General features: G+C 39.5%; 1 protein-coding gene across 5 annotated transcripts in view; it reads left to right on the top strand.

The window, feature by feature from the left end:
* The window catches only part of HERPUD2 (HERPUD family member 2), a 146786-nt gene that overhangs the window by 104582 nt on the left and 15622 nt on the right, over positions 1 to 26582 (top strand). For 4 of the 5 annotated variants that reach the window (XM_008261633.4, XM_017344424.3, XM_070059719.1 and 1 more), the window contains 3 exons: positions 13359 to 13436; positions 16964 to 17077; positions 21277 to 21431. In XM_008261633.4, coding sequence (XP_008259855.2) covers positions 16979 to 17077; positions 21277 to 21431 — 254 coding nt within the window. In that variant the 5' untranslated portion in view covers positions 13359 to 13436; positions 16964 to 16978. The remainder of the gene's footprint in view (positions 1 to 13358; positions 13437 to 16963; positions 17078 to 21276; positions 21432 to 26582) is intronic. The other variant, XM_017344425.3, reaches the window with a different exon arrangement.

Raw genomic sequence — 26582 nt, 5'->3', positions numbered from 1 at the left:
GGCGCCGGCACACCGGGTTCTAGTCCCGGTCGGGGCGCCGGATTCTGTCCCGGTTGCCCCTCTTCCAGGCCAGCTCTCTGCTGTGGCCAGGGAGTGCAGTGGAGGATGGCCCAAGTGCTTGGGCCCTGCACCCCATCGGAGACCAGGAGAAGCACCTGGCTCCTGCCGTCGGATCAGCGCGGTGCGCTGGCCGCAGCGTGCCGGCCGTGGTGGCCATTGGAGGGTGAACCAACGGCAAAGGAAGACCTTTCTCTCTGTCTCTCTCTCTCTCACTGTCTACTCTGCCTGTCAAAAACAAAAACAAAAACAAAATAAAATAAAATAAAAAAATTAAAATCTTGAGGTACTGTGAGCTTTATGGTTACATGTTGAGTTTTTTTTTTTTTTTAAAGATTTATTTTATTTGAAAAGCAAAGTTACAGAGAGAGAGAGACACAGAAGTCTTCCATCAGCTGGTTCACTCTCCAGTGGCAGCAGTGACCAGCTTGGGCTGGTCCAGGTGGGAGCCAGGAGCTTGGAACATAATCCAGGTCTCCCACATGGGAACCCAAGAAGTTGGGCCATCTTCCACTGCTCTCCCAGGAACGTAAGCAGGGAGCTGGATCAGAGATGGAGTAGCAGGGACTTGAACCGACTTAACCTGCTATGCCACAGCTCTGGCCTCTTTGCATGATTTGACTTAATCACAGATAATCTCAACATGGATATTTTAAATTCAACTCCTCCTCCCTCAGTGAACTCAGAACAAGTGTACTCCCTCCCCCGACAAAGTACACTTTCATAGGCTTCATTTATTTATGTAATTAGGATATTATTGACGTGACATTTGAATATTTATGCTGAGATGGAAAAGATTGAGGAAAGTCCTTTGCTCTTGTGAAATTCAAGTCTAGTGGGAGACACAGGCCTGAAAGTAAATAACTGTATCATATAACCGGTGTCAGGAGGGAGGTATGTGTGCTGTGGGAGCACAGGGCGGGAGTGAGCAACTCCGGTGTGGGAAGTAAGGGAGTGTGTAGCTGTTTGAAGGAAGGGCCCGCGGGGACATTTAAGTTTGTTAAAGAGTTGCTAACAGTTTTAATCAGACAAGAGGAGTCAGAATCTAATAGCTTCTTTTTTTTTTTATTATCCTTTCACTGTTAATCTTGCACTTATGACTAAGTGCTTTACATTACTTAGTAATTCCTAAGTAATTTTTTACACGAAGTACAAAATTATAAATCTTTATGGGCTATGAAGGGAAGGTATCTTCCAATTAGAAATTTAGGTTGTTGCCATATTTATGAAAATGATTACAAATCATGAAAAACCTCAGGCGTGGAGTAGAGCTCTTTTGGAGTTAATTAACCTCAAATTGTATTGATAATTGGTTTAAGACTTGGTATATAAATTGCAAAGTACATCAGTTCATGTTGATATGATACTGCATATAGATGATTGTGAATCCTGTTCTTTAAAAAAAATAGTTTTATTTTCATCTATTTGAAAGAGTGCCAGAGAGGGAGGGAGGGAGAAAGAGAGAGAGAATATCTTCTGGGTTCACTGGTTTACTCCCCAAATGTCTGTAGCAATCAGGCCTGGGCCAGGCTGAAGCCAGGAGCTGGGGACTCCATTTGGGTGTCCTGTGTAGGCGGCAGGGATCCAAGTACTTGAGCCATCATCTGCTGCCTCCACAGGATCACATTAGCAGGAAGCTGGTTCAGAATGTGGAGTGGCCAGGAACTTGCACTGGCACTCTGAAATGGGGTGTGAGTCCGAAGTCATGGCTTAACCTGCTGTGGCACAACATCTACCCCAAGAATTGCACTCTGATATGAAATTTGTCATCCCTTCGTGACTGGGGTTTCATAGCCTGAAGTAGGCTTTTAGTGTGAAATAATTATTCTGAAATTTAGGTGGTTGCTCCTAGGTGGTGAAAGATATCTGTCAAGAAGTCCACTTATATTTGAGTTTTGGACTTTGATAAGAATTTAGACTTGGATATTGGAGATGTGCACGAACTTAATGTTATCTATTAGATTGAACTACCCTAGGTCAGACACCTTTCTTATTTTCTCTTCTCAGTAACTAAGAAGGACCTGACTCAACTCTGAACTCAGTTTTGAAAGCAAACCTTACTGGGGCTTGCAGGTGTGGCTCCCCGTTTTCAGTCTTGGGGTCAAATGTCTCTCGATTGTATCTTTCAGTTCTGGTTAGGTTTTCTCTGTCTTTGCTATTCACATTTTGAACTAAGGAAGTCACTCTGAGTATTTCGGTTTTCTAGCTGTCCTTATCATCAAGGCAGGTTGTGCCATGTTTTCCAGGTTTCCTTTACTCTGAGATTCTATTAGAATTAAAGAAGTAAGAATAGAACTGGTTATATAGATTCTGTTCTGAAACTATAACATTCTTTTTTTTTTTTTTTTAAGATTTATTTAGTTACTTGAAAGAATTACAGAGAGGAGAGGCAGAGAGAGAGAGAGGGAGAGAGAGAGAGAGAGGTCTTCCATCCACTGGTTTACTCCCCAACTGGCTGCGATGGCTGGAGCTGCAGAGAGAGAGAGAGAGAGAGAGAGAGAGAGAGAGGGAGAGAGAGAGAGAGAGAGGTCTTCCATCTGCTGGTTCACTCCCCAACTGGCCGCTACTGCCGGAGCTGCAGCGAACTGAAGCCAGGAGCCAGGAGCCAGGAGCCAGGAGCCAGGAGCTTCCTCTGGGTCTCCCACGTGGGTGCAGGAGCCCAAGTTGGGCCATCTTGTACTGCCACAGCACCGGCTCCTGAAACTGTAACATTCTATAACCAAATTGCCTACAATTCAGAAGGAAGTCTTACTTTTATCATCAGTGGAAATAGTTTATAGTATATAGTTATACCACTCTCATTTTTGTAATTCATTATTATTTTAGGTCATTTTTGAAACTGGCTAGCTTTACAACACTGGAACTGTTGAATTAAAGGGGCTTTGGTTCATATACAAAAATCATTTATGTTCTATAAGATTATTGTCTTACAAAATTTTAATAAGTAAGTGTGAAGGACGTTTTATCTCACCTAGCAGTATAGTTCAAACATTTATTTATTTCAGAGACAAAGAGAAAGAGAGCTCCCATTCAGTGGTTCACTCCCCAAATGCACACAGCAGCTCAGACTGGGCCAGGCCAAAGCTAGCAACCAGGAACTCACTCTAGGTTTTGAGTGGCAGGAACTCAACCACTAGAGCCATTAACTGCTGCCTTACAGAGTGCATATTATCAGAAAGCTAGAATTGGGAGTGGAATCAGGAGTTGAACCTTCTCTTAGGGGATGTGGGCATCCAAAAGTGGTGGCTTCTTTTTTGTTTGTTTTTTAAAAAAGATTTATTTATTTTATTCAAAAGACAGAGTTGCAGAGAGAGACAGAGAGAGAGGAGAGAGGAGAAAGGAGAAAGGTCTTCTATCTGGTAGTTCACTCTCCAAATGGCCACAACGGCTGTGGCTGGGCCAGGGCTAAGCCAGGTGCTTCGTATTGGTCTCCCATGTAGGTATGGGGGCCCAGGGACTTGGGCCATCTTCTGCTCCTTTCCCAGGCACATTAGCAGAGAGCTGCACTGAAAGTGGAGATGCTGGTGGCGTTGTAGCCACTGGCTTAACCTGCTGTGCCATAATGCTGGCCCCCAAAGTGGCTTCTTCACAGCTAAGCCAAACACCTGAACCTAGGGTTCAAATTTCTAAAACCTTTTTGAACAAATGATACTATTAAACTGAATGTGAAGGTTAATGAAAAACAGACCAAACGTCTTGAATGACTTCTAAGATTTGTTTTATTATTTGTTTAATTAAATACATTTAATTTATTAGGTATTTGATATCCTCCTAGTGTCTTTTTAGAAAAAAGTAGTTCTGTGAAAGTCATGTTTCTGAAACTCATGTTATTAATGTTTTCTTTTTGTTTAAAGATTTATTTATTTATTTGAAAGTCAGAGTTACACAGAGAAAGGAGAGGCAGAGAGAGAGAGAGGTCTTCCATCCGATGATTCACTCCCCAGTTGGCCGCAACGACCAGAGCTGAGCTGATCCAAAGCCAGGAGCCAGGAGGACTTGGGCCATCTTCCACTGCTATCCCAGGCGATGGCAGAGAGCCAGATCGGAAGAGGAGCAGCTGGGTCTTGAACCGGCGCCCATATGGGATGCTGGCTCTTCAGGCCAGGGTGCTGACCCCTGTATCAATGCTTTCTATAGAAGGATTTTTCTAGAACTTTTAGTCATTTTTTTTTTCTGAACAATAAAAATACTGATTTGATTGTCTAATTTTAAATAATTGCTAGAGATATTAAACTTTAAAAATCAATATTTTAGAATTATTTTGTAGAATTTTATCATCTTGAAGTTGGATCTTCCAGGAACATGAATTTTAAGCCATATATATATGAGAGACCTATTTAATCTTTCATATAAAAATTTAATCTTTTGATACTAATTAGATAACTTTCGTGGCATATAAAAGTATAATTAAATTTGCAAACTCATTTTCCAGTTTCTTACGGATATTTAATTTGTATTATGGATGTGTAAGATTTTATGCTTTTGATATCCAGTTAAACATTAAAGGTTCAGACACTTCAGGTAATGGCATATATGCAAGCTTTTTAGAGAGAAATAAATCTTTCTCCAGATTGGGATTTATCTTCACGTGATACCAGCAGATGCATTTTAGCCCTGTTAAGTGGTAGCAGAGCTTTTTTTTTTTTTTGGCTAGAGTGGAATAATTCTGTCTCTGGGCTACTCACAGTATCATCAGCTTTCCAGCTTGTTCTTCATCTCGTTAGGTAGCTGACTGTGCTCTACCATACACATAGTGAACAGGCTTCCTCAGGGGTGAAGAGTGGAGGTGGTAAAAGTGTGCCTGGCTGCTACTGGCTAAAGTACCAGGGGAAACAGTGGTGATGTTAACAGATAGTCAGTTAACTTGTGTTATGTTGTGGAGCCAGTATCTTATCAGTAGAACCTTTTAATGGACAGTTTCATTAGAACTTTCAGACTTGCCAATCCTGAATCTTCTGAATTCTTACATTTAGAGGGTACCTTGTAATTTTTTTCTCTTCAGAGAAAAGTGATTTTTATTGTGTTGATCTGCCGAGATCTTGGATTTTGTTATAGCAGCTAGCATTGCTTATCCTAAAAGGGAAGTGGATTTTCAATCAAGGTAAAGATAGTGTTATCAGTAGATCTAGATAAATAAAATTGTATCACTTTTCTGAAGAAAGTTGAATTTGAATTTAAATCTGAAAGTCTGCACTTTTCCTAATGCTGTAGCTTACCAATACCAAAATAGTTAAAAATCCGTTTGATTTTTGTCATTTGTCATATCTTATCTAACAACTGATTACCTGGTTCCTTGATACTTAAACTGTAGAGTGGATTTTTTTTTTTAGTGACAGAAAAATCTTCAGATCTCAATATTACCTGATTTAGGCACATGGAAAATTTATTTTCTCTGTTTTCAATCACAATAAAATTAATTTTTTCAAACTTTAGATTATCTGAAGACATTTAAATATTTGAGAGTAGGACTACTTCTCTTACCAAGATCTAATTCACATGCTATAAAATATGTCCTTTTCAAGTTTACACTAAAAATGTTTTCATATTTCACTGAGTAGAACTGTCATAATTACTAATTCCAGAACATTTTTATAACTTCCCCCAAAAAACAGCTAGTGTGTTAACATTACTTCTCTTTCTTTGTTCCTTCAGTCCTTGGTAACCACTAATCTACTTTTCCTCTCTCTGGATTTGCCTATTCTGGATACCTCTTTTAAATGGAATTATAATTATATGGCCTCTGTGTCTCATGTCTTTCATTTAGCATAAAGTTTGCAAGATTCATCTATGTTGTAGTATGTATCAATATTTCATTTTTTATGGCCAAATAATATTCTCTTATATCTATATGCTGTATTTTGTTTTTCCATTTATCAGCTGGTAGACATTTGAGTTGTTTTCACTTTTTGGCTATTAGGGGTAATGATCTATGAACATTCTCATACAAGGCTTTATGTGGACACATTTCAGTTCTCTTCAGTATGTACCTAGAAATGGAGTTGGGTTTATATTGTGTCTCAATGTCTCAATGTGTTGACGCTGTGGCACAGTGGGTAAAGCCACCACCAACAGTGCCAGCATCCCATATGGGTGCCCGTTCAAGTACTGGCTGCTCCACTTCCAATCTAGCTCTCTGCTATGGCCTGGGAAAGCAGTAGAAGATGGCCCAAGTCCATGGGCCCATCCACCCGCAAGGAGACCGGAAGAAACTCCTGGCTCCTGGCTTCGGATCAGCACAGCTCCACCATTGTGGCCATTTGCGGGGTGAACCAGCAGATGGAAGACTCTCTCTCTCTGCCTCTCCTTCTCTCTCTTACAAGTTACATTTAACTTTCTGAGGGCCTACCAGACTTTTACCACAGTGGCTGTACCCTTGTACATTCCTACTGGCAGTGTATCAGGGTTCTAATTTCTCTTCATCTTTGACAAACTTGCTTTTGTTTTGTGTATTTTGGGAGATATTATATTACTTTGTTCTACTTTTCTAAAAATGAATGTTCCTTTGCTATGGAAAGATAAGACAGTTTATTGGAAGTTGACCACCAATTTGGAGAATAAATACTAACACATAATTGATTGTTCCTTTGTCATAACCTGGTAATATCAGTGCCATTTGTGGAAATGAACCAGATGAATTTAGCACCACCAAGTTTTGGAGATTCGTAGACTAAATATTTCATTTCCATTCTTTTTTTTTTTTTTTAAGATTTATTTATTTATTTGAAAGTCAGAGTTACACAGAGAGAGGAGAGGCAGAGAGAGAGAGGTCTTCCATCCCCCAATTGGCTGCAATGGCCGGAACTGCGCCAGTCCGAAGCCAGGAGCCGGGAGCTTCCTCCAGGTCTCCCACGTGGGTGCAGGGGCCCAAGGACTTGGGCCATCTTCTGCTGCTTTCCCAGGCCATACCAGAGAGTTGGATCAGAAGAGGAGCAGCTGAGACTAGAACTGGCACTCCAGGCCAGGGCGCCAACCCTCTGAGCCACAACACCAGCCCCTCATTTCCATTCTTAATGGCTTTTAGAATTTTTTTTTAAAGGATTTATTTATTTATTTGAAAGAGTTACACAGAGAAAGGCGAGGCAGAGAGAGAGAGAGAGAGAGAGAGAGAGAGAGAAAGAGATCTTCCATCGCTGGTTCACTCCTCAGTTGGCTCCAACGGCCAGAGCTGCGCTGATCTGAAGCCAAGAACCAGGAACTTCCTCCAGGTCTTCCCATGCAGTTTCAGGGGCCCAAGTTCTTGGGCCTTCTTCTGCTTCTTCTGCTATAGCAGAGAGCTGGATCAGAAGTGGAGCAGCAGGGACTTGAACTGGCACCCTATGGGATGCTGGCGATGCAGGCAGCAGCTTTACCCGCTGTGCCACTGCGCCGGCCCCGGCTTTCAGAATTTGATAGAAAATTTATCAAAAGACCCAGGAAGAACAAAGGCCAGTGATATGGATGAAACATACCCATACCTTCTCATGGTTTTTCTAAATCTTGATCGTTCTACTAGAGATGGTAATGGTTCACCTGTCATGTCTCTCCTTCTCCTGTCAAATGTCAGAACCTTTTGCTGGGTGCTGTTGAATCTTTCCCTCATCCTGCTGAGGGAATTGCTTAACCATTACCCAACCTCCCTGTTGAGTAGATTTAGGCTTTAAGGAGGATTTGGGGATAAGGCACTTTCTTTCTGGGTAACTAGTGTTACTTCTTTAATCAGCAATATTTTATGTTACATAGGATATGTGCTAGCTTCTATATTTAATAATTACTTGTATATATTTCTTGAACTGAGAGTGATAGTTTTGGACCAGGAGTTCTTAGATTCGTTAATTTACAATTTTTATGTTGATACAAAAATGATCATTATTGGTGACTTGCATGATCACTTGTTAACCAATTATGAGATTGGTGGCCAAGTTTTTAACTAAGTGATCTTCCTAAAAATGTTTATCTTGTATTGCAGATTTTCCAAGCCTGGGCATCTGAAGTCTGAAATTTCTGCTTGATTGACAATGACTTACTGTTTCTGTGAAAAATTTATTTTAAACCTACCTATTAATGACTTGTGGGAGTAAACTTTTTAAGTTGGATTGTCACTACATTTAATTTATATATATTTATCAATAACCCCATATGCTGAATTTTCTAACATTTTAGCTTCCTGTCTTGTTTGGTTATGATACATTATCTAATTCCATCACTATTACAATTTAATAGGAAGATGGAGATTATTCTTGTAAAAAGCAGATAATATATAGATATAGATATCTTACATTTAGAAGTAGTTGGTAGATTCTGTATCCCTTCACTCAAAAATTGAAGTTATATAAATTTATCATATCAAAAATATTTTTCTTTCTGTGTAGAGAAGGTAAAGTCGGTTAAAGGATTGCCTTGTGTTATTTATAAACATTTTAAACTGAGACTTGAGTTGTTCTCATATGGATTGGGCTTTCTTTTTAGCCATTAAAAAGTGATAGCCATTGAAGCTTTAACCAAAACCTGCTTCAGTAGTCTCTTAATCATTTTCCTATGAACATGCACGGTCTGCTGGTAGAACTTTTCAGTATCTTCATGTAATCTCACTAGATTCTCATCAAACTGTAGAATGTGGGTGGATCAGGCTTAATGTGCATTGTTCACTCGGCCTTGTGTTTTATTCTGAGGTTTACAACGAGTATTTCAAAAAGTTTGTGGAGGGGCCAGTCCCGTGGCTCACTTGGTTAATCCTCTGCCTGTGGCGCCGGCATTCCATATGGGCGCCAGGTTCTAGTCCCTGTTGCTCGTCTTCCAGTCCAGCTCACTGCTGTGGCCCTGGAGGGCAGTGGAGGATGGCCCAGGTGCTTGGGCCCCTGCACCTGCATGGGAGACTGGGAGGAAGCACCTGGCTCCTGGCTTTGGATCTGCATAGTTCCGGCCGCAGCGGCCATTTGAGGGGTGAACCAACGGAAGGAAGACCTTTCTCTCTGTCTCTCTCTCTCACTGTCTATAACTCTGTAAAAAAAAAAAAAGTTTGTGGAAAAATGGTTTTAAAAAATGCAGGTTCATGGTGTAGTCGTTAAGCCACTTAGGATGAAAGCATCATATATGAGAGTGCCTGGATTTGAGTCCTGTCTCTGCTCCTGATTCTAGCTTCCTGCTAATGGGCACCCTTGGAGGCAGCAGGTGATGGCTTCAGAGGCTGGATCCTTGCCACCCATGTGGGAGACCTGTAATGGTTTGGCATGGCCTAGTCCTGGCTGTTGTGGGCATTTGAGGAGTGAAGCAGCAATAAGAGCTTGCTCTGTCTCTCTGCTTTTCAAATGAATAAAATAAATAAAAAATGAAAAAATATTTTGGTGCAAAAATATTAGAAATGAATACATAGTTTTTTCATAATACACATTTCCATGAATTTTTTGGAGATCCCTCAATCCATAGGATTTCAAAAAATTTTTGTATCGAAACACAACTTCCAATTCCTTTTTCCACTAACTTTTTGAAGTACCCTAGTGTGAGCATTTCCATTGTTGTAGAAATTCAACCTTGTAAAGTAGGTATTATTATTGCCCTCATTTTATAGATGAGAAAACTGGGACATAGAATGGTGGTGGTGAGCTGTTATGCAAGTTTAACATCTCTTCCCCTGTGTCTACCATTTGCTTCTCATTTCTTATTATCTACCACAGGTCATTACTGTTGAAATTCTATTTTTCTTTCTATGGGATTATTCCTACTGACCTATATATGTAATTTCTCTGTTCTTAAAAACACAAAACAATGAAACAAAATCAGGCCCTTTTCTGATCCTGCTTCCCTGTTTCTTTCTTTTTTTAATGCAAAACTTCTCATAAGTTGCATTATATTACCGTTTGTATATATACTTTCCTTTTCCTCTTTGTCTTTTCAAGAGATTTATTTATATATCTGAAAGGCAGAGTAAAAGAGAGAGAAGGGGACAAGAGACAGAAACAGAGAGAGAGGGGGAGTGACAGAGAGATAACTTCCATCTGCTGATTCACTCCCCAAAATGGCCAGAACAGCTAGGTCTGGGCCAAGTGGAAACCAGGAACCAGAGACTCCATCCTTGCCTCCCACATGTGTGGTTAATACAAGAGTGTAAGTACAGTGTGGTGCTTTTATATAGGAAAAGTTAAATAGTGTGTATTTAGATTTGTTATATTGTTAAAAAGAAATGATAGTGAAGCAATAAGAAGGAATCAAAATGGAGGAGACAGGGACAAAAAGTAAATATCTTTAAATGTACCTCGTTCTATATTTCTTTCTTTATTGGCTTATATATGATATATAATTAAAAAAAACACAAAATTAGAAAAACAATCCCAGATGGGACACAAGAATTTAATAATGTTAGGATGGTGACTTGGCTACAAGAATTTTTTTCAAGGAACTTTGAAATACCATGTCCCTTGTGACGTGTATCCTAAGAACAGAAAAAAACCACAAGGAGTCCTTGTTTTAAATTAATTAATTTATTTGAAAGAATTACAGGGAGGGAAAGACAGAGATCTTCCTTTTGCTGGTTCACTTGCTAAATAGCTGCAAGAGCCTGGGCTGGGCCAGGCCAAAGCCAGGAGCCAGGAGCCAGGAGCCAGGAGCCAGGAGCCAGGAGCCAGGAGCCAGGAGCCAGGAGCCAGGAGCCAGGAGCTTCATCTGGGTTCTCCGTGTGGCTGGCAGGGGCTCTAGTATTTGGGCCAACTCCCCCCTGCTTTCTCAGGTCATTAGCAGGGGGCTGGATTAGAAGTGGACGCAAACTAGTGCCCACAGGGGATGTGGCATTGCAGATGGAAGCTTTACCCACTATGTCACAATGCCAGGCTCCACAAGAAATCTTAAATGTGATTCATTCAGTATTGTTAATAATGATCTCAGTATTGCAATTTTGAGATTACAGAGTGGGGTAAAACAAATCAGTAATGTTTGCTAATGGCATATGTTTGCTAATGTCATTAGCAAGCAAGATTTTCAAGGTGAGAGGATAAATAATCATAAAAGTAAAAACTTTTCATTTAAATGGGAAATGTCAGTATGAACTCAGGACTTAAGTTTCTCTTTCTATAAAATACTTATTTTCTAGGTCTGTTTAGTGAAGAATTTTAGAAATAATGACAAGAGACAGTAAAATACTATCTCTCAGATGTAACCTTTCGCTACCATTTCACATTAAAAAGAATCAAGCCTTCTGAAGCAATGGTTGATTCCAGGTTTGGGGCAGGAAATGTGGAAGATGAATCTGGGTCATTTTGTGCCTGTAAACAGGAAGATACTTGAGTAGAAAAAGGTTATGTCAAAAAAGACACAGAAGCCAACTTGAAAGGACTCTAACTGGTCAAGTATAGTGCAATTTGAGGCTAAAAACAAGACAAAATGATGGCAGTCGAAAACCAGCATTCCGTAAGCTCATAATAATACTTAAAAAAACATAAACAAAACTCGTTGGTCATTTCTGGAAGTTGCTTTGACATTCACCCTGAAAACCCATAAAGGAAAGAGTTGTGATCTTTACCACCTTTCTTATGCAGCCTGGGTGACCAAATATTGAGATAAAGTTCTTGTAGAGAAACCACTAATAACTACAAAAGGAATCATAGAATTAGAAAACAATTATCTACCTCTAGTAAAATAATGGATCTGGGTAGTTGAATAAGAAATTAGTAAGATTGCCAGGAACTTTGTAAGAGATGGATATGCTGACAACACCTGAGCCCACTGATTGATCTTGGCCTTATTAAATGTGTATTAACCAGTCCCCACTTGCTGTTGCTGATGTGTTGCAACAAAAGTGCCACGGTTGTACTCTTGTCAAACAATACAAATGAAAAAGAACTACATGTCTTCAATGTGTTAGATCTAACTATATTATATAGATACTGTGGGAATATGCTACACAGTGCCATGAGGGGAAGATACAGTCAGCCAAAACAGACTGGGAAGTTCTGTAGGCCAAACAGCAGGAGTTTTTTTTTTTATTTTTTTTATTTTTTATTTATTTTTTTATTTTTTTGACAGGCAGAGTGGACAGTGAGAGAGAGACAGAGAGAAAGGTCTTCCTTTGCCATTGGTTCACCCTCCAATGGCTGCTGCGGCTGGCACGCTGCGACCGGCGCACCGCGCTGATCCAATGGCAGGAGCCAGGAGCCAGGTGCTTTTCCTGGTCTCCCATGGGGTCCAGGGCCCAAGCACCTGGGCCATCCTCCACTGCACTCCCTGGCCACAGCAGAGAGCTGGCCTGGAAGAGGGGCAACCGGGACAGAATCCGGCGCCCCGACCGGGACTAGAACCCAGTGTGCCGGCGCCGCTAGGCGGAGGATTAGCCTAGTGAGCCGCGGCGCCGGCCCTAGGAGTTTTTCAACAAATAAAAAGCACAGGGAAAAGTAAAATGGTTAAGAGACATAACCCAATCTTGTTTTTTTTTACATAAGACACTATTGTAGTAGCCATGTTGAATATATAGCTTGCTTAAAATTATTATAGTTGTGACTTCAATTTCTCACATTTAAACAATTACTGATTTAGTTAATATTTAACGATTTTGATGTAATTCAAGGACCATTTGCCTGCTTCTTAGTTATTAAATAGGCTTTATGAGTACTATACAAATATGCTTTAATTTTAAATAATGCTAGCATTGTGAATACTTAGCAGACTTATTATAAATACAAAACATGACAGAGATAACCAGGATATATTTTGTATTCTGGGTTGCATATTGAGATGGCACTTAACTTTACATGCACTTGCATTGGTTTTTCTTTATTCTTTTGTCTTTGAAAAATGTGCAGAGGTGTTCATGAGAATGGCAGGAGTAATAAAAATTAGTAGTTACCTTCTGAAATTGTAATTAAATCTAAATGGTTCTTGAATTAAAACTAATAAATTGTTCTGTAAGATGTTAGCAAAGAAGAATGTATGTATACATTATACATGTTAGGTTAAAAATACTGACAAAATAATGCAAAATAACTAGTGATCTTGAAATTTTATTCTATCTTTGATTTAATAGAAGACCAGCTACTTTCTAATTTCTGTAGTTTTACATTGCATTATGGGTGACAAGATAAACTTCCAATTAATTTTTTTCTCCTCAAGTTTTTAATGTAGTAATTGTGTGTATTTTATTATAGATATACTAGTCTGCCATTTGCTGAGCTCTTACATGTCTTAGATGGAATTTAGAAAAACAAAAATTCTTAAATTGTGTTAGTTTTCTGTGTATGCCTAAAGGGAGTTTTACTTTACCCGTGTTTGGGCATGTTATTCCCAACCTTCAATTTGTATAATTAGAAAAGTTGAATTCTTTTCTTTGTCCCATTTCTTAGTTAACGAAGGATCAGAGATTGGTGTATTCGGGCAGACTGCTTCCCGATCATCTGCAGCTGAAAGACATTCTCAGAAAAGTAAGCTTTTCTACCGCTCTTTGATACCAGATGCATTCAGAGTATGAGAGGAGATATGTTCCGAAGTTTTATCCAGCTGGTTTAGTTTTTTAAATACTTAAAACCCAACACATATGGTAGCATAACAGTAAAGGAATGTAGATTCTGATTAGTTTAGGTAACAGTTTTTGTATATCCGTCTGACAGCTAAGTCTGGAGTAGGATTATATATTTGTGGTCAGGTATTTGTAAGAAAACACCATTGGCCTGTTAGTGCAGAAGTAGAGTGTTCTGTGGTGCTGAAGGATTTTCACTGATAACAGTCTTTACTCCAAATTCCTTTATCCAAACTATATAATGTTTTAATATAATTTACTTGGACTGGAAATTTAAATTCAGGACAGGAAGTAGAATGCAGTCCAACTGGTCTACCAGTTAGCAAATTTTGAATGCTGTTGCTCAGAGCTAAAATACATTTCAATGTAGTTTTTCTTTTTTTTTGACAATCAGCTGGCCTGCTAATTATTTTAATGGTGGCTTTTAGCTAATATTCATTTATAGAATTTATACTTTTAGAGCTTTTTGAAATGCTGCTTTTTGTTTGTGAATTGAATAGCTTTTCTGTTTTGCCTTAGATCTTTGACTTAATTCTTAAGATTGTTCTGGGTATTCCTGATTTGACTTGGAAGATCTCTGTCCATTCATGTATGTTTATGACCCCTTGAAGGAAACTTAAAAAAAAATTATCCCAAAATATTTCTTTTGTTTAGATAGTTGACATTTTAGCTTTGCCAGTGTGACTTCTTGTTTTCATTTCATTTACATTATGTTTCAGATAGCTGAAGTGAGTTTATACTTACCCCCTCAAAAATTTGCATCAATTTTTCTATTTTTTCAGTGCTCTTTTAGGTCCTTAGCAAAATTGAACCGAAGGTACAGAGATTTCTTATATATGAGAGGAATACATTCATGGAAAATGAAATTAAAAAATAAGTTTATTTTGGTTTAAAAAATTTCTGAAATCCATGGATAGTTTTTTTTTCTTTTTTTAATATATTATTTATTTTACTTGAAAGTCAGAGTTACACAGAGAGAGAGGGGGAAGGCAGAGAAAGAGAGCGAGAGCGAGGGAGAGAGAGAGATGTCTTCCATCGATAGTTCACTCCCCAAATGGCCACAGCGGTCGGAGTCGTGCTGATCTGAAGCCAGGAGCCAGGAGCTTCTTCCAGGTCTCCCATGCGGGTGCAGGAGCCCAAGGACTTGGGCCATCTTTCACTGCTTCCCCAGGCCATATTAGAGAGCTGGGTCGGAAGTAGAGCAGCGGGTCTCGAACGGGTACCCATATAGGATGCTGGCACTGCAGACGGTGGCCTTACCTGCTACACCACAGCACCAGCCCTGATAGTTTTTTCATAATAAGCATTTTCATGAGGACATCACATATTTATGGATTTCAAAAGTTTTTTGTACCCAGATTAACTTCTTTTAATTCAATTTTCCATGAACTTTTTGAAGTACCTTCATAGGTTCCTTGCCTCAATACATGCTCCGTTATCAGCATCAGGCACAGCACTTGTTGCAGTCAGAGACCCTGAACTGATACATCATTATCACTCAAATCCTCAGCTAACGTTGAGGTCTCTCTTGGTGTTGTATATGTATGGGTTTGGACAAATATATAATGGCATCTCTTCACCATTATGATATCATACAGAATAGCCCCAAAACCGCTGTGTTCTTATTTTTTTTTCTGTTACCAATTTTTCTGCTAATCTTTGAAATACAGATATATTTGTTATTTTAACCTAGGGTTGCTTGAATCTGCACAAGTACTTTTATAAAGATTTTTGTGGCTAGAAATGGTTTCAGATCAGATGACTAAAATAAAAACTTCTGTAGTGAAATAAGTGCTGTACTCCTTAGGTAGAACATTTGGGTGGTGTATTTACATTTTGAATAACATTTTGAATAGATCTCTGATTTTATTTTTTTGTTGTTGAAGTTGATATACCCCTTTGCTTTTTCCTAGGTTCTTTTTTTTTTTTTTTTAAATTTTTTTTGACAGGTAGAGTGGACAGTGAGAGAGAGAGACAGAGAGAAAGGTCTTCCTTTGCCATTGGTTCACCCTCCAATGGCCGCCGCGGCCGGCGCGCTGCGGCCGGCGCACCGCGCTGATCCGATGGCAGGAGCCAGGAGCCAGGTGCTTTTCCTGGTCTCCCATGGGGTCCAGGGCCCAAGCACCTGGGCCATCCTCCACTGCACTCCCTGGCCACAGCAGAGAGCTGGCCTGGAAGAGGGGCAACCGGGACAGAATCCGGCGCCCCGACCGGGACTAGAACCCGGTGTGCCGGCGCTGCTAGGCGGAGGATTAGCCTAGTGAGCCGCAGCGCCGGCCTACCCCTTTGCTTTTTTCAGTTAAATGCTGTCATTAGCTGTACTGTTTAGTTATAAAATGTTTTACTGAAATATTCCCCAAAATTGAATTAATACTGTGAGTTGTGATTAAAATGACCTTTGGAAACTAGATTTCTCAGGGGACAGTATAAATCAGGTGTGCCTTCAGTGTATGTTCGGCTAAGTAAGCGTATCTCATGTGACACTGCCTCTGAAAAGCCTTTCTTAGCATTCTAACCTCCATTAACTTTTTTTTTCCTCTAAACTTCTAAAGCTATTGCTTCTGTTGTATACACAAGACTGTTCTATACATTTCTTTAACTGTGCTCTAAAGCAGTAGTCTGATCTCTTAACAGAACCTCTAGGAAAGGGTTTCTTCCCTTCCTTTGATTCCTCTCAGAATTCTAGGTTTACAGTAGGCAGGTGATAAATCTTCAGTTTCTAGTAGCATTATGCCCCTTTCTTCACCACCATATATCTTCCTTTTTTATCCTGTCCCCCTTTCTTTTCATTCTGTTTTTCCTTTTTTATCTTTCAGAATTGCTGACTTCGTTCTCTGTTCTTTATTTTCCATTTCCTTTCTCTTTCTTATTTACTAGTTGTTTGTCTAAGTATAAATATGCTTATGATCTCACTAAGCTAAAATGCCAACCCTCATCATTATTTAGAATTTTTCTTTTTGTTACAATTGTAGATTTGTGGAAACATGGAATGTTTACAAAATGTCGTTCAAATATATGCTTTATTATCCAGGTGTAAATGTTAGAGATAAATCAGTTTTTGACTTAAAATTTATAGAAAAAATCCCCTTGTGAATCACCTTATTAAAATTAAGGCAAATGAGTTTGTGATAGAGTTATTTGAATTTCCTTTATAGTTGACAATTCTCCAGTAACGGAAATAGTTTTACTACTCAAAGTTTGTGAGTGAAAGCTTCAGGGTGACCCTTAGAGTACTGATCATTTTCCAATGGGAAAAACAGTGAATTCAAAAGTGCCTCAAATATTACTGCAAAGTTAACTTCAGATACTAACACTTTGTTACTAATAAAATAGGTAGGCTAAAAAGGAACTTGAGTATTTAAGTTTAACTACTGACTTTGAACTGTGTGTTTTCCAATACTACCCTTTAAATGTAATCTTCTTTAATTTTAGCAAGATGAGTATCATATGGTTCATCTAGTATGTACTTCTCGGACTCCTCCCAGTTCTCCAAAATCCAGCAACAATAGAGAAAGTCGTGAAGCATTGGCATCCAGCAGCAGTTCTGTGAGTTGTGTTGGGAGGAGTAAACGTTGAAGATTTCTGATTATCCTTTTTTGCCTCCAAAACCTAAATGAAAAACATAACAATTGGAGCTTGTGAGTTTTGAGATTGTGTTTTAAACAACTAGAGTTAGGCATTTAACATTTTGTTTTTAGAGCTCAAAATACAAGGTGTTATCCCTTTCAGGCTGTTTGCTGTGACTTATAGTTTGCTGTATGATAGGTCAGTGATAGATAAAGTATTCAGGAGCTTAGTAGCTAGAACACTGAATTTTAAATGTGTGAATTCTAAATGTGATTCAAGAGGGGACTTCAAAAATTTCATGGAAAAGTGGAATTAAAAGATAAGTTTTGGTGCAAAATTTTTTGAAATTCATGCATATAAAAGGTCTTCAAAAAGCTCATGAACAGTGAGCATTATGAAAACAGTGTGTGTGGCTTTCAAAATTTTGTGCACTAATAAAACTTTATCTTTTAATTTCATTTTCCATGAGGCCTTTAAGTTCATGGAAATATAATATAAACTCTGAGGCCATTGATGTTTCAGAACTATTTGCTATATTAAATATACTGTATTTTCTTCAAAATGGACTAAGTTGTTTAAATTCTAAGTATCCTAAAATTCCTTGAAGTAGATAACTTAGTCAAGGATTTTGTATTTTTTCTCCCTTTTATTATCATTTTAATTATATATACTTATGATGTTCAGTGTGATAATTTAATGGTTGTATACAATTTGTGAGGGTCAAGGATTTTATTTTTATTTTTGAAGATTTATTTTATGCCAACATTGTGGCATAGGGATGAAGCTGCTGCCTGCAACACTGGCCTCCCTTATGGGTGCTGGTTTGTGTCCCAGCTGCTCCACTTCTGATCCAGTTCCCTGCTAATGGCCTGGAAAGCAGCAAAAGATGACTTAAGCACTTGAGCCCCTGTCACCCACATGGGAGACCCGATTGAAGTTTCTGACTTTGGCCTTGCTTAGCCCTGGTCTTGTGGTGAATCAGGGGAGTGAATCAGCAGATGGAAATTCTCTCTTTCTCTCTTTCCCTCTCTTTGTAACTCTTTATTTTTTCCCTCCCTTCCTTCCTTTTTTAGATTTATTTATTTATTTGAAAGGCAGAGATACAGAGAGAGAAAGAGAAAGAGAGATCTTCCATCTGCTGGTTCACTTCTTGAACAGCCGCAATGCCGGACCGCAGCCAGGAGCCAGGAGCTTCTTTCTGGTCTCCCACGTGGGTACAGGGTCCCATGCACTCGGGCCGTCTTCCACTGCTTTCCCAGTTGCATCAGTAGGGAGCCAGATTGGAAGTGGAGCAGCTGGGACTTGAACCGGTATCCATATGGGATGCTGGCACAACAGGCCAGATTAACCCTCTGTGCCACAGCACCAGCCCCATAACTCTGCTTTTCAAAGAAACAAAATAGATTTTTTTACCTCTCATTAAAAAAAAATAGATTTATTTACTTGTTTGAAAGAGTTACACAGAGAGAGAGAGACGGAAATATTCCATCTGCTGGTTCACTTCCCAAATGACCTCAATAGCTGAGGTTGGTCCAGGCTGAAGCCAGGAGCTTGGAATTCTACCTGGATCTCCCATGTGGGTGCAGAGGTCCAATTATTTGGGCCATCTTCTGCTGCTTACTCAGACACATTAGCAGGGACCTGGATTGGAGGTGGAGTATCTGAAACTCAAACTGGTACCCATAAGGGATACTGGTGTTGCAGGTGGCAAGCTTAATCTGCTGTACCACAATGCTGGACCCAGCTTTTAATTTTTAAATGATTGGATTTAGGCATGTATTCCAGGTACATGGGGAATAATTACTAAATGTATTCATCTCTCAGATATGGGAATTTATCTTATTTTTCTATTTGCCTAAAATTGTTTTGGCAATTTTTTGTAACAGTTGAACATTTCAACTTAGATATTCTCTACACATTTTAAGGACTATCTCCTCCATCTTTTTATGATAAATGACTTTTGATTTCCCATTAAATCTTTTTGACTTCTTTGGGGGTGGGAGGGTTGAGATATGTGGAAGCTAGTGTTAAAGTTCTTGGACATGCAGGAAACGTTCCTTCTTGAGGAAGCCAGCCTACACATCAGTAAAGGGATGAGTGACAGGGTGATAGCTAGTTGAAAGATTTGCTGATAGACGCTACTTAACTGCTTCTTTAAGAAACTGGATCCTATAGTTACTGTATTTAGTATGGTTCAATGGTAAGTATTTTCTAGTATGTGCCCTGGGAATTTAACATACATTAAACTGAAGTATTCTTTGCCAAATCACTCAAGGGTCTTTATGTATTTCTTACCTTGGCATGATAATGGACAAACTGGCATCGACACAGAGTTTTGTAGGTAGGCTTTGAACACCTTTGTGTTGCTACAGTTTTTGTGGGGAAAGAATTCGCAAACTCACTTGACTGGTCCAGTGGTTCCTCAGCCATGATTTTTCTGTCATTAGTATGTATATTTTTTAGAGTGTGTTAGGAAAATCTAAAAAGTGTTAAAAGAAAGTTAAATAGAATTTCCCTTAATTTTTCATGACTCAAAAATTTCAGAGGGATTTGAAAATGTCTTTAAAAATATAATCATGAAAGAATTAGCTAACAAGGTCAGAAACTATTAGTTCTAGAGAAATTGGGCTATGCTGCCAGATGGCTAGGCTTTTCTTCTATTAATTGTGTTAATGAACACACATTATGATGACCTATTTAATGGGACGTCCTGCTGAAACAGAAGCCTTTCAGAGTTATGGCCCTAAGAATCATACTCTTTAGTAAGATATTTGGTGTCTGTTTTGTGTGAAGTAGCATCTTAAAGGAAGCTCTCATTGGTTTTGCGAAAGACTGGTATGCTTGGGACTTTTCAGATGGCAGAACTTGGGAAGGTAGACATGCCAAAAGGCATCTTGTCAATAGGAAGATGGTACAGGTAAAAATACAATTTTTTTAAACTTTGATCCCAATTATTTTTTTAAAGATTTATTTATTATTTATTTGAAAGACAGAATTACAGAGAGGCAGAGAGAGAGAGAGAGAGAGAGAGAGAGAGAGAGGTCTTCCATCCGCTTGTTCACTCCCCAAATGGCCACAATGGCCGGAGCTGCAACAATCTGAAGCCAGGAGCCAGGAGCTTTTTCAGGGTCTCCCACGTGGGTGCAGGGACCCAAGGACTTGAGCCATCTTCTACTGCTTTTTCAGACCATAGCAGAGAGCTAGATTGGAAGTAGAGCAGCTGAGACTCAAAGTGGTGCCCATATGGGATGCCAGCACTGCAGGTGGTGCCTTTATCTGTTATGCCACAGCACCAGCGCAGTAAAATACAATTTGAACACACTTGGATGTAATATCATACCCATCCCTAGATTTTGTTAGATAACTGTAATTTATATAGCATCTAATTGTGTTTTAAATTTACATAAACATTTGACAAATTGTTTTCAGACAGCACCAAATCAGAATGGTCTCCAGGTACCTACATTTAAGGTTATTAAATCTGAGTTACTGATAGCATTTGAGCATGAGAATTTGAAAATTCTGATTAGTATCTTGATCATTTTGTTGGAAAGCAGTGTGTGTCGGTGGTATCTATAAACCAATAGGATTTTAGAGTGGAAAGAAATCTTGAAAATCCAGATCAATCTCATTTTCTGTTAGGAAGCAGAGAGTCTGAGAGGTTAAGTGAACCTTTGAAGTTATACTCCATGTTAATGTCAGAGATAAAACCAGGTTCCAGATCTGTTGATTCCTGGCCTGTTCCCCATTATTTTAAAACAGTGTATTACCAGTAGTGTGTTGTACAGTACCTGCCACAAAGTAATGTCTAAATGATTTAGTAATCAGTGCCATTTATTGAGCACTTTACCTGTTAAAGACTGTTAAAGGAGCTTTGCATGCATTAATTTAATCCTCATAATTTATTTTGCTACTATTGTATATTATTACTCTACTATTCAGCCTTTCCTACTCAAGAAATGGAATATTATTGTTTAAATAGTTTTGACTTTCTGAATTCTTTAGTCTTATGAAACCTAAAATATCTGTTATTCTGGACACAAATTCAAATTCATAAATTTCTAAAGTTGAGTTATTCTGTAGAGAAATTTCATAAATAAATTTCTGGTAGTATGTCTATAATCTTGTAATTGTGATATGTTAGATCTCTGAGAAAATAATGACATTTTTGTCGGTAGAGTTCAGATCATTCAGGATCGACAACTCCGTCATCCAGTCAAGAAACCTTGTCTTTAGCTGCTGGTTCTTCCTCAGAAGGGTTGAGGCAGCGAACCCTTCCACAAGCACAAACCGACCCAGCCCAGAGTCATCAGTTTCCATATGTAATACAAGGGTAAGTGAGCCTGTGGTCGCTGGGGATCACAATCGGGGCCCCCTCAGAATCAGTTACTTTTGATTTTCCCTGTGGCCCCTTTGCAGTAATTAAAGTGCGTTTGAATTTTATTTATGTACTTGATTTTATATTTTGAGAACTAGAGCGTTAAGTTGAGCAATGCAGTTGAAATTTGGTCACATATAAAATATTTCAGGGCAGTAGTTTCAGTTCTTAACATTCCTACTCATCAGCTGGGGATGTTGCTAAGATACAGGTTCTGATTCAGTTACTGAAAGGGTCTGGGATTCTGCATTTCTAACAAGCTTCTAGGTAATGTTGATGCTTCTTAGGCTTAGACTATGCTTTAAACAGTGAGGACCTGGGCAACTAATTGTTATTAAAACGCAGTTTCACTGTAGGTCTTCTGTTAGTGTTCCAGGTAGTGGGTGCGTGAATGATGATATACTTGGTGAAAGAGTGGGCTGAGCAATCTTTTTTAAAAAAATTCCACAGTTGGTTCTGATCAGCCAGACAAGGTAACAGCTGAGGTGGACTTTGACCATGATGTGTTTCAAGTATGTGCTAACCACTGTGTGTTACACCAGAATCTTTGTTGGTTGAGAGTGCTATAGAGGAGTTTTCTCAAGAAGCTTATTGTGGCTTCCTTGTGTTTAGCAATAACGGCAGGCCTCATGGGCTAGGCTGCTGTGCAGGACATGCATGCAGCCAGCTGCACAGGAAAGACGCGTGTGCAGACAGCTCAGAGAGTAAGGTCCTGGAGACTTTGGTTTAGACTTGTTTGTGTCTGAAAGCAAGGTACCTATCAGGTTACTATGTTGTTTTTCCAGTAACGGAAACTTGTGAGTCCAGGTAGTAATAGTCATTCTGTGTTATGTATCATGCCTTGGTTCTGCAAGTGTATGGCCTTGGTCTGGATCAGTGGTGGGGGGGCTGAAAATGGGGAAATGGCTGGGACCCTAGGGTGGTGCTGTAGGTGATGTAACTAGGAAGTAGCCATTGATTGCTATGCTAGATAGGGATATCATAATCATTTAGGTGCTTTTTACTTATGACTTATAATTAGTTCAGTTCCTAATATGTGAATACAAAAATAAAGCTGGCTATATAGCAAAATAGAAGAAAAATCATTTATCTCTTTTCTTGAATGTAAAGCCTTTTCTCTCAAAATAAGTATTTAGATGAGGCTGATTGTAGACTTTTATAAAGTACCTATGACATTATTTTTGTTTTAAGAAAATGATTCCTATAAACCAAAACATAGTTATTTGTAAAAAAAACAATGCTCTCAGGGTTTATGTATGGAGTGGTAACCTTAAAGAACTTTGTGTTTATGGTAGTGATGTATTTCCTTCTTTCCTTTCTTCTTCTTGTCCCCCCCCTTTTTTTTTGCAGAGTAAGGCAGTTCAGTTTATCTCAAATTTGTGTATTTTATTTATTTAATTTTGTGGTAGTGGTAGAGGGTGGGAGGGAGTATCATACGTAAGTCTGGAGGAATATATAATAATAATGTGTTTGTTAATGGTGATTATAACTGTATGATAAAAATTTTAAGTTTTTCCTCATAGAAGACATATTTTATGATAAAATAATGTCTAATAGTGTTAGAAGATGGTGGGGTCATGAAGAGGTGACTAGGTTATTAAGAGGACTTAATGCATTTCACACTGGAGTGGGTTAATTCTTGAGAGAGCAGTTGCTACAGAGTGGCTCCAGTCTCCTTTGTCCCTCTTTTCTGTGTCTGCCTGCTCTGCCTGCCCTGTCCTCTGCCTTTTGCCCATGTTATGACACAGCATGAGACCCTTGCCAAATGTGGCCATCTGATCGTGGACTTACAGCCTGCAGAACTGTGAACTAAATAAACTTCTTTGCTTTATAAATTACCCAGTCTTAGATATTCTGTTACAGAAAGTATTACTAAGCAAGCTAGGATCACTGCTGGATGCACTCAAAGACCAACCTGATGTTTTGAGAAGAGAAAAGCTTTATTTGTTTGGCTTTATTTGTTTATTTATTTGTTTGGCTGTCTAGCGTAGGAGGTAGGTGGTAGGGCTTAAATCTGCTTCCCCAGTTGGGGGTCTAGGGAAAATTTTTATGGATTAGTTAGGAAAAGCTGGTATGTGGAAATGGGAATTCCTACTAGAGGGACTTGGAATAAGGCCATTTATAATAAACGTATAGTAAGATGGGCTCCATCTACAGGTTCCCTTGTGCAGTGGACCACTGAAAGGACCCCAGTGTTTTCGAGGTTCTGCTTGTATGCCAGTCTGTCTGATTCTGAAGGTTACCCTTTTCCTTCTGCATGCACTGGTCATATGACTTGTAGTTTGTTCCCTCTGTGCCTGCACAGTTAAATCCTAGGCAGCTCAGTTAAGAAAACAGGAACTTAAAAAATATTATGAGACTTGTTGTTAAAGCATAAGGTGGAAAAGTTTCAGGAAAGGAATAGGGAAATATAACAAGAGGAAACCCTGTGAAGGGGTTTTTCCCTTGTGACAAATGGACTAAGAAGTTGGTCCTGAGGAATGGGCTGTGTTATAATAGTACCTGGAAATGCGAAAGTGGCTTTTGACCTGGATAATGAGTAAAAGCTGCCAGAATTTTGAAGTAAATGCTGAGAAGATCCCAGAATGCCATAAATGGAACCGTAAGGGGTGATTCTGTGAGAATTTAGAAGACAAGAAGATTAGGAAAGTCTGGACTCCCTAGAGATTACTTAAGGGTCACATTGGAATGTTGATAGAAATAGGGAAAGTGAAGGCCATTCTGATGAGATTTCAGGTTGATAGTGAGGAAAAGGACTTTGGGAACTGGAGCAAAGATCCTTCTTGTTAGAAAGCAGCAAAGAATGTGGAGGTCCTGCCTCCATGCCCCAGGGCTGTAAAGAAGGCCCAGGTTGAGAGTGGCCAGCCAGGCTATCTGCCAGAAGAAACACCAGAGCACTGAAGCTTTCAGATTGCTGCATGGGTGCAAAGGGGTGACCTAAAGGCAGAACTTTAAATTGAAAGGGAAGTAGAGCATAAAAATTTGGAAATTTTCACATGAATTGGCATGGAAAGAGTGAAAAAGTGTGCAGGAATGCTGCCAAGCCACTGTTTGCCAAAGAGATTAGCATGGATAGAAGAGAGCCTGGTGCTATTCATCGGAACAAAGACAAATACAGAGGCATTGAAGGCATTTCGGAGATCTTTCAGACTGTTCTCACATCGCAGACTTAGCGTATCAGGGTCTCCAGGGCAGAAAAGACTTGCTCCTGTACCCTGGCACAGCACTCCTCAGCCACTCCAGTTGTGGCTAAAGCAGTCCAGATGTGGCTTGGGTCACCACTGTAAAGGCACAAGCACTAAGCCTTGGTGGTGTCCATATGGTGCTCATTCTGCAGGCCTACCACAGGGACAGAGCCATTGCAGAGATTTCCCACCAGGGCAATGCCTGGCGGAGCTGTGGGAGTGGGGCTGCTACCCTTGAGATCCCAGAATGTAGAACTAATAACAGCCTGTCAGTATCAGTGTGCAGCTGCAACTAAGGGGCTGAAACCTTGACTTGACTGAGGCCAGCTGAGCCGTAGGTATGAGTCTATCCCATGTCGTGCGGGCCCCAGCCCCTGCAGTGTTTTCGGAAAGTGGCACATGGAGTAAAAGACTTCCAGGTGTCTTGAGATTTAATGTCTTCCCTGTTGGGTTCTGGACTTGCTTATGCCTTTCTTTTTGCCTGTCTCTCCCTTTTGGGATGGGAATGTCTATCTTGTTCGTGTCCCACCATTACATTTTGGAAGAGGATAACTTATTTTGATTTCACAGATGAGATTTTTGGATTTTTGAATTGATTGCAGGAATGAGTTAAGCTTTTTGGAACTATTGGTATAGAATGATTATATTTTGCGTTGTAAGAAGCTTGGATTTTATGGGGCCGGGGCCACAGTGACACAGTGCTCCGGAGAAATTTGGTCCCAAGTATAACAGGGTTGAGAGATAGTGGGACCTTTAAGAGATGACTAGGTTGTTAAGAGGAATTAATGTCTTTCTCTTGGGGGTAGGTTAATTCTGAAGAGTGATGCGTTATAAAGTTGATCTGGCCTCCTTTGTCCTTCTTTTCCTCATGTACTTGCTTCCGTTGGTGTATTTCTACCATGGTTTGAGACAGCCTGATACTCTCTGAAGCAGCCCAGTTAATCTTGGACTTCCAACCTGCAGAATCATGAGCTAAATAAACTTCTTTTCTTTGTAAATTGCTATGTTTTCTTACTGTAGCAGAAACTGGACCAAAACACAAAGTTAGAAGATTGTAGGTCTTCAGAATAGGACCATATATATCTTGATAAAAGATTAATAATTCCTGGGCAATCACTGGGTACAGTGGTTAACCTGCCACTTTGGATGCCCACATCCATATTGAAGTACTTGGTTTGAGTCCTGGTTCTGCCCATGTTTCCAGCTTCTTCTAATGCATGTGCCGGGTGGCAGCTGGTGATAGTTCAAGTAGTTCACCATCCATGTGGGAGACCTGGATTGTGTTCCCGGCCCAACCCCGTCCACTGAGGGATTTGAGGAGTCAGTCAGCAAATGGGAGATCTGCCTCTGTTTCTATCTCTGTGTCTTTCAAGTAATGAAGTAAATAAAAAATTTTAGAAGGTTAATTGTTTCTCTGAACTAGACTGTTGAGGAAATCAATAGACATGAACAACAAGGTATTCAACACTAAGCAGTATATATATTTTTTTCTTCTAAGCAGTGTATTAAACAGATTGGAATAGTCTGAAATTGTGTTTACTTTGCCACAGTGAGTATTAAAATGTTGAGTAAAAACACCTTTCAAAGAGATATGTGAGTGTCACTTAGGAAATCTATTGTTAGATGAGTAATAATTGATGTTAATTCAGGAAGACAGTGTAGCCTAGTGGCTGCAGATTCTGGAGCCAGCTTGCCTGCCTTGGAATCTGGCTCTGTTTGCTTGTGAGCTTGGGGAAGTCTGATCCCTAAGGTGCTTCAGTTTGCTCATTATCTAGGGGACAATAGTATTTGTCTTACAGGATTTCCATGTGAATTAAAGAGCTAATATGTGTAAAGTGGTTAAAACAGTAACTGGCACATAGTAATATGTTAGCAATTACTTATAGATTCATTCATATTTAGTCATTCAGCCAGCTAATTT

This window comes from Oryctolagus cuniculus, chromosome 16 (assembly GCF_964237555.1).
Source record: "Oryctolagus cuniculus chromosome 16, mOryCun1.1, whole genome shotgun sequence".
In the NCBI taxonomy this organism is placed as follows: Eukaryota; Metazoa; Chordata; class Mammalia; order Lagomorpha; family Leporidae; genus Oryctolagus; species Oryctolagus cuniculus.
The sequence above is the reverse complement of the archived record's forward strand: the minus strand, read 5'-3'. Positions and strand labels throughout refer to the sequence as shown.